This window comes from Solanum lycopersicum, chromosome 4 (assembly GCF_036512215.1).
Source record: "Solanum lycopersicum chromosome 4, SLM_r2.1".
NCBI classification, from domain to species: Eukaryota; Viridiplantae; Streptophyta; class Magnoliopsida; order Solanales; family Solanaceae; genus Solanum; species Solanum lycopersicum.
The window spans coordinates 44,211,719-44,219,873 of record NC_090803.1 but is presented as its reverse complement, the minus strand read 5'-3'; the positions used below and the strand labels follow the sequence as shown (position 1 = coordinate 44,219,873).

The window sequence follows — 8,155 nt, the reverse complement described above, 5'->3', positions numbered from 1 at the left end:
TAAATGTTTATTAATGTCCATATTTTTGAGTGAGCGCAAATATACATTGTGTTTAAACATTTTGATTTCATAAATTAGAGAGTTTAAAAGATTCAAAGGATAAGGGCAAAAAATATCCCTCAACTTTATCCTCTGAAAGACTATGCGACTATTCATATTCATGTCGTAACCAAACCCAATAGATATACCCTTTGTTTGACAATATTTTCAAATTAACCAAATTATTCAATGTTGATTGAAATCATCCGATTCCATCATTTTAATCGGAACCCAACCCCTAAAAAAACAAAACCAATAATTTTTATATCCCTAAATCAATTTATTCAATCTCTTTCATCTCCTTCCTCCATGTAAACTTTAAAAATTTACAACAACAATAACCTATATGTTTTTGTGGATTCATTACCTTGTTGATCCAAATTTTGACTTTAACATAATTCATCCTCATTGCAACCAAAATATTATTGCCACCGAATTTAGGTAAGAATCACTCTTGTGTCTAACTTTTAACATTACATTAGCAAGTTTTGAATTTAACAAACTTCAGACATTTTTGGCTAGAGTAGCTTCAACGACAGCCTGAGCTATGGGGTGGTAAGAATCACAGGCCTCCGAGAATACCCTTCTAGCGAAATCTCTGTCTTCTTCCTTCCTATCACCTTGTATGAGTGCACTGTAGAGTGGACGAAGGTATAATATCCTGCCAACTTCTTTCAGAGTTCTTTCTACCACACCATAGTAGTCTCTGCACCTTGCTGAAATGGCCAGCTGAAGAAAAGCTACCTTGACCTCATAATTTTTGGACTCTGAAAGATGATACAGAGCATCTAAAGCTCTTACCTGAAAATAGCACTAAATAACTTGAACAACAAATTTCCAATACAAGAACAAATGGTGAGTTTAGAGCAAAGTCTAAAAAGGCAAGAGTGCACATGCCTGAGCGCTTTCATTAGATATAATTATGCAACACAAATCAAATGGGCTTGTAATAACAAACTCTCTTTCCTTAATCAGAACGTCCAAGGGCAAAAGTAGAGCAAAATCAACTCCAAAAAGGTATATGAGAATGAGAATCACACTGCAGATCTATCGGCTAATGACTTGGAGGCATCCAACTACTACAATGCATTCTGAGACAGGTCGGTGAGAAAAATACAGCTCTTTTTGAGAGAAACAATACCGATGAAGGCTCTAATCAATGATAGACTCATTAAAATGTCACAAACTTTTTGTCCATTAAATCATGGAGACATGCAAATACACATGCAGAAGAAGCAACACAATCCTGGGATGCGTGCATTTGAATCGTTTCACCAACATGCATTAACAAACAATTGAATCAATTTGCCTGCAACTTAAGTTTGGAGAAACAATTTTTAGTTGTAAAATGAGATAGGCTGCAGTCAAACACAAAAGACCAGAAACAGGGAAGAAGTTGATGATTCATTATGTTGGAGATCCATGGGTAAAAGGTAAATACTTACAAAAGGAGGAACTATAGACAAAAGCACATGGATCTATGGCTTGTCAAAAATTATATATATAGATATGTGTGTGTGTGTGTGTGTGTGTAGTTCCTGAGGCAAAGGACCACAAATAACCATTAACTGATACAGAGGATTTAACACTGTATTACTCATTTGGTAGAAGTAACACTAGAAAAAACGGAGAAGACAATCACTTCATCAACTGACAAAATAAAAGCAAAAAAGAAAAGGGGAAAGGCAGATAAAATATAAGTTGTCAATTTAAGGCGACACTTGTCAGATAATAGCTGGTTAGTACCTGAGATGCTTCAACAGATTTGGGCAGGTTCTCAAGGTAAAGTTCCCATTCCTGTCCCTTCCACTCAGCAACTTCATCCTCCCTTGGTATCCTACCTAGCTTGAACTCATTAGCAAGCGAAACAATCTTTGAGTAAAGGTTAGAGACTGGTTCCATGGCATCCGGAGGGATCCCAGTGCCCTCAGTCCAAAGTTTCAAATCGATCTCGTTCTCTATTCCAGGGACATTAGCTTTAAGGAAATTGAGAAACATATCAGTGTCAATAGACTGAAATTTGAAGGTAGCAATATACTTCTTCAGAAAGACATCAAAAGCAGGTCTTCCAATCTGAGAAATAAAATGTTAAGTTAGCTCTTCAAGAAGAAAGTAGCATATTTCCAGGACAAGATGATTAACCAACCTGTCTCTCAATACGCTGTAAAAACTGGAAGCCTTTTTCATATGGAATTACAGAGTACACTTCATCCGGATCCACACCTGCCTGACTTGTCTTTAGCTTGGTGAACTCCATGTTATCCTTAAATCTCTCCACATCCTTAACAAGCCCCATCCAACCAATTCCAATATTTAATGAAGCAATGTCCTCACCTTGCACGGCCTCAACAATTCTTCTCTCTGCATATGTTGTGAAACCCTTCAAGAAACGTTAATCAGTCTAATTGTTGTCATATCCTAATTGTGGAAGCAATAAACCATCATAGTACATGCCTATGCACGAGTTGCAGACAGAAGTAAATGCAAGAATTGGGCTTCATATCTTCTAGGGTCCTCATAATAGAATCATATTTCATACTCTAATCCACAATTCATAGAAAAGAACAGAAGTTCTATGTCTTATCTCAATAACGTAATACAAGTAGAAGCCAAGATCCACCTTTTGCGGTGTTTCAAAAACAAGTAAATAACCTTCATGCGAAATAAGTTACCAAATGGAATGATATCATATAGTAGTCACAAAATTGCAGCATTGCAAATTTTGCAAGCAGAGTTCCTGAACAGTGTCTCAGAAGGCAATGGTTTAAGGTGAAGCCTTTAAAGTGAAGAAACAAGAAGGTCAAGGAAATTCAAATGTAATAGAGCCAAAACAAAAATATTATAACGTTCATTATAAACTAAAAGACTTCCAGAAAATCAGAGCCTACTGAGAAAAAAATAATAGTTTGTTCAGGCCTTTAAAGAAACTTAAGCATGCAGATATTTTCAGATTGACTTTTCAAATACACCAATTAGTCCCTCCCTTTCCTTCCATGTTCTCCGCAATGTCTACTCTGTTTTGCAAACTCTTGGTTCTTGCATGGCATACGTCCCATAATTGAGATATGGTAATGAGATCTACCCCATTAATTTTTACTGTACTCCTGTTCAAGGCTCTAGTTGAGCTAGGTGCAACCCAAGCTGAGAACTTCACATAGTCTAGGCGGCAGAACGTGGTACTGCCTACTTTCGAATGCCTCATATCCTTGGGTTTGCCCTATACAAAAGTACTAACAGTAAATATCACTGACAAATTAAGTGATATATTACTGATTGAAGAAGCATTATAAGTAAACGCTTAGTGGTTGAAGATAGAACCTTACAAATTTTAGCTACTAACTAGATTTGAATTTAAAACATAAATGGCCATCTTTGCATCTAAATTAGATCGTTAACGTGGTTTCTACATTTGATTGACATGATATTACTTCAGAAAGTTAATTATTGTTTCTCCGTATTCTTTGTTAAGACTCCTGAATGTTACTGTTTGTGTCTATAGTTTTCATTCCGTCTACAGTTATTTTTCCTTGAATTGCACCTATGATTTTTGTTCAACGTTCTCCTCATTTGTGCCTTTCTTCACTAACACATGCTTTAGTGGGCTTTGTGCATAAAGACAAAACAGGTCTTGATACTTTTCTGCATTTTGATCTTTTACCTATAACTCTGCTTGACTATTTGCTTAGTCCATCCTCCATCACCTCCAACCTTAGAATAAATGAAAAGAACAGCAGAAGATGCTATGTGATGCACAATTATGCAGTAACTTTTTTGGCATAAAAGATTTCGTTCGCCTTGGACCACTTCTAGATAATTTTACCTTCCCGAATTGAACTCCCTAAACCATAGTTTTTACATGTCTCTACAAACTCTAGGATCCACCTGATCCTATTTTAGCAACTAATTCGGGAGTAAACTAACAAACCATCCTACTGGCATAAGTTTTTTCTTTAATTTGTCCGCACCCGGATAAGCTACCAGTATACGCTACCTCTCATCAGCACAAATATCAAGTAATTATATATATGTACCTAGTGTGTCTCTATTATAGTTCAAAATTTAGTTCTCAAGGTTGTTACTCCAACATTTCAACTTCTAAGCTACTCCATAGGAGATTCCTGTTGGCACTTGTCTGATCAATTTCTATATTTCACCCTTGCCAATCAAATCATAAGCTTACAGAAAGTAATCATGTTAAAGATTGCATCTTAACTATCCTATAAACAAAGCATTTCATTATATTCTTCATCTGAAATTTATTTTTCAAGTGCTTAAAACCAAAAGGTATAATACCTCATTCAACCAAAAGTGTTCGTTGTTTTTGTTTGTGATCAAATTCCCTGTCCAGCCATGAGCAAGCTCATGCGCCACCACCTGCGATCCACTGGCATCCCCCTTAATCACAGTGGGCGTTAAGAAAACCAGCCTTGGGTTTTCCATTCCGCCAAGAGGAAAACTCGGAGGCAACACCAAAAGATCAAACCTTTCCCATTCATAAGGTCCAAAAAGCCTCTCCCCAACCATCACAATCTCCTCCGTGCCAGCAAACTCCGTAGCAGCAGCATCTAATACCTCGGGAACCGCCTCAGCATACACCCTAGTCCTAGGTCCCACCTCCCTAAACCCCAACTCCCCAATTGCAAATGCAAATAAATAAGGAGGTATAGGCTGTTCCATCACAAATTCCTCCACCACCCTATCATCCCCACACCATACTTCATCCTCACAAAGCCCTCCCCCCTCAGACGGAATCGGGTCCCTCCTCTCCACATGTCTAGCCCCCATAACCGCCGACAGCTCTCTCGGGATGTTCAATTTTGCAGTGTATTTAACCCGTGCAGCAGGCGTATCCTGACAAGGAAAAATTGAACGGGCATGAATAGGCTGACAATGGGTATACAGAAAAGGGTGATTCTTGTTGAAAGTTTGAGTAGGTGAAAGCCATTGAAGTGCTGAACTTGAAGGACTAGTTTTCGAAAGAATTAAGATTTGATGGGTTTGTTTAGAAATGGAAATGTTGAGTGATTGTCCAAGAATTGGGTCTGTAGGAGAAAGGGAGAAAGGTAAGGGGGAAAGGGAAAGAGGGTCGAGTACAGAAGAGACAGAGAGTGAGCGAGTGTCAAGAGTAAGGGGTCCAGTGTAAGGGGTAGAAAAGGATACAAGAGTAGCAGAGGAGATGGTGGAAGATGGAAAATCGAAGTAGAAAGTGAGGGAGATATGGGTTGTTAGTGGATGAGTTGAATCAGTGAAGGAATGAGGGTCAATGGGTGCCATGGATGGATGATCAGAGAATCTCTAAGGAAGAACAAAGATGATACATACAAACAAGAATAATATGAAAAATGGTGTCACCTTGTTATTCACCTACTCTAAAATTAAAGAAATATACCCACTAAGCTACTTTACTTATAAACTAGTAACATAAAACCATATTCTTTTGAAACATAACAAGTCCATGCTAACTTATAAGGTATGTGTTCGGATCGAGATTCCTTGTTTGAATTTTAAATATGAAAATATTCTTTTGGTCTGCTTTGTTAAATATTCCTTATGTATACGTAATTAATAATCCCAGAGGGAATTCGGTGAACCTCAAAAACTACTTAGTTAGAGATTGTTTGCTCTCGGAATGAGATGATATCTGACACGAAAAAAGCTCATGCTCAAATTCTTCAATGTATGCCTTCACCATATCCACTATAACATATTAGATATAAGGCTCCTCCATACGACATATTATATTATTTGGGGTGACTTTTTTTAAGCTTTTATTTTTTTTGATGGAGTAGGGGAATTACAAGGTGGAAAATCAAATAATTACCAACAAGGTGAGAGTTAATGTAGTTAATCAATTGAGCTACTAAAATTCTCCTATTTTACCTTACACATTGTTTAACAAAGAAATAAAAATAATAAATGGAATGTAACATAAAAAAGTTTAAATTAAAGAATTATTACAAAAGAATTGGATCTTAAAAAAAAAGCAAATTGAAATGAAGTTAATGTTATATTCCGCTCTTTCATTTAATTTATGTTATTTTGGTTTGAGAGATAGTTTACAAAAATTTTAAAATAAATTTAAATTTCGGGATTCTAAATTAAAAATACATTGAATGTATCAAAATGTATTTTAAGTTTGTGGTCTTAAATATGTTGTATGAAAAAAATAAGAAGATAAATAAATTAAAATTTGTTATAAATCCATTGAATAGTGGATTGTCCATTTGATTTCTTCATTAATTAATTAGATTTATGTTTGTATAATTCCAAGGTGATATGAACTTTGGTGAATAACGATGTATCTACTTATTTGACTTTTAATAAGATGACCTTTGAGAGTTAAATTTTAACACTATGGGTGTGTTTGGTATGGAGGAAAATGTTTTCCATGGTTAATGTTTTCCTAGAAAATGTTTTCCTGGAAAACAAGTAAATTTTGGACTTTTTTTTTTCTCATGTTTGGTTGGTGAGTAGAAAATATTTTATGGAAATGATTTTTAGTGTTTGATTTATGAATGAAAAATGTTTTTGAGAGACATCTTTTATTTTTACTAGAGTAAAAAATAATTTATGACATTGAAAATATTTTTCAAAATCAAATTTATTATTTTTTTGGGTGGTGATGGTGGATGGGGTGGGGGAGGGGGAGGGGAGGGGATAGAAGTGAAAAAATAAAAATTTGAAGTTGATAGTATTTTTAAAAAAGAAAATTAATTTTTTTGGGGATTGGGGTGGGTGGGGGCTGGTGGGGGGGCTTGCCGAGAGGGGGGGAGGGGTAGGAGTTTAAAAATAGAAATTTGAAGTTGAAAATATTTTTAAAAAGCAAAATTAATTTTTGGGGAGGGGTTGTGGGGGGGGGGGGGGGGCTGGCCGGTGGGGGTAGGATCAAGGATCAGGTGAAAAAATAAAATTTTAAAATTGAAAATATTTATTTAAATTGATGTTTTTCTCAAAAGAAAAAGTGATTTGAAATTTGAGGAGAGTTATGGAATATGTTTTCCTTAATTTTTGAAGGGAAGTCATTTTCCTTAATTTTGAGGAAAATGAGTTGATTCGGAAAACATTTTCCAAAATTTTTGTCCCAACCAAACATGGGAAAATTGGAAAATATTTTCCTTCATACCAAACACACTCTATAAATAGAGATATTATTTACCATTCATAGTAAGAAACACTTGAATAAGAAGAAAATATGTCTTCTTCATCTCCATATTTTGTCTTCTTCTATATATATTATATTATTCTGAAATTGTTTTCATTACATGTTATGAATTTTCTAAATTCAATTTGAAATAAGAGAAAATCGGTCATATATGAATCAACAAGGTTAGTATTTCATTGACCGATATTAGTACTTTATTGCTCTACTATCTCAACTAGTATTTGAGCACCGAGTATTGAATAATTAATTTCATTATCGATTATTGAACTCTACAATTCCTCATAAGTCTACTTGAATTCATATGGAGGTTATTATATTTGAACAAAATTCAGAATCTTACTCCTTGAACAACTTGACTAATGAATTATATTTATTTAATTACAAAGTATCATTATAATTTCTTTTTGCAGGCAAAGTTATTAAATGTTTATGATTATTTTGATATTAAATTGAAATATAATTTTGATCAATTTATTGTTTTTGTGAAATATTTTTATGATTTTGTAATATGGCTAAATCTTTTATTAATGTTTGACTAATTTTTAAATAAGATTGTTGTTGGAATAAAAGGTGCTCCTAGATGAATGCTATTTGAGGATAATGTATGTCAAGTTGTTGGTATATTAATGTATATGCTTACTTTTCTTATATTTTAACCACAGTATACGATTAACATATATTTAGCACTCAAATGATATTTGAATAAAGACTTTTTCATTTTTGTTGTAGCTTATTATTACTGCATCCAACAAATAGAGTTTTTTCTTGCTTTGTATTGACCTAAACCATTTAGTCTACTAGTGCTTTTCAGAACTTGGAATGTTGAATATGTATGTTATCGAAAGGAAGCATGTATTACTTTCCTGTCATTCATTTCGTAGATACTAAATAATCAATGTAATTTTAAGTTGTATTGTTATAACTCATCTGAATTCACAAGGTTTATTGTATACT

At 34.5% G+C, this 8,155-nt stretch overlaps 1 protein-coding gene across 1 annotated transcript; it reads right to left on the bottom strand.

Moving 5' to 3' along the window:
• Positions 1 to 444: 444 nt before the first annotated feature.
• LOC101253581 (leucine aminopeptidase) lies at positions 445 to 5,485 on the bottom strand. The gene is made up of 4 exons (XM_004237481.5): positions 4,333 to 5,485; positions 2,186 to 2,419; positions 1,786 to 2,112; positions 445 to 840 (listed from the first exon to the last, which is right to left on the bottom strand). Exons 1-4 carry the CDS (start codon positions 5,311 to 5,313, stop codon positions 544 to 546), a joined length of 1,839 nt encoding a protein of 612 aa, XP_004237529.1. The 5' UTR covers positions 5,314 to 5,485; the 3' UTR covers positions 445 to 543.
• Between the last annotated feature and the right edge of the window lie 2,670 nt (positions 5,486 to 8,155).

Excerpts from the sequence above, each read along its gene's own strand:
- LOC101253581 (XM_004237481.5), bottom strand. The coding sequence starts at position 5,313 with ATGGCACCCATTGACCCTCATTCCTTCACTGATTCAACTCATCCACTA. Across the intron at positions 2,113-2,185 it reads TACAGCGTATTGAGAGACAG|ATTGGAAGACCTGCTTTTGA; the intron begins GTTGGTTAATCA and ends TTTATTTCTCAG. Across the intron at positions 841-1,785 it reads AATCTGTTGAAGCATCTCAG|GTAAGAGCTTTAGATGCTCT; the intron begins GTACTAACCAGC and ends TGCTATTTTCAG.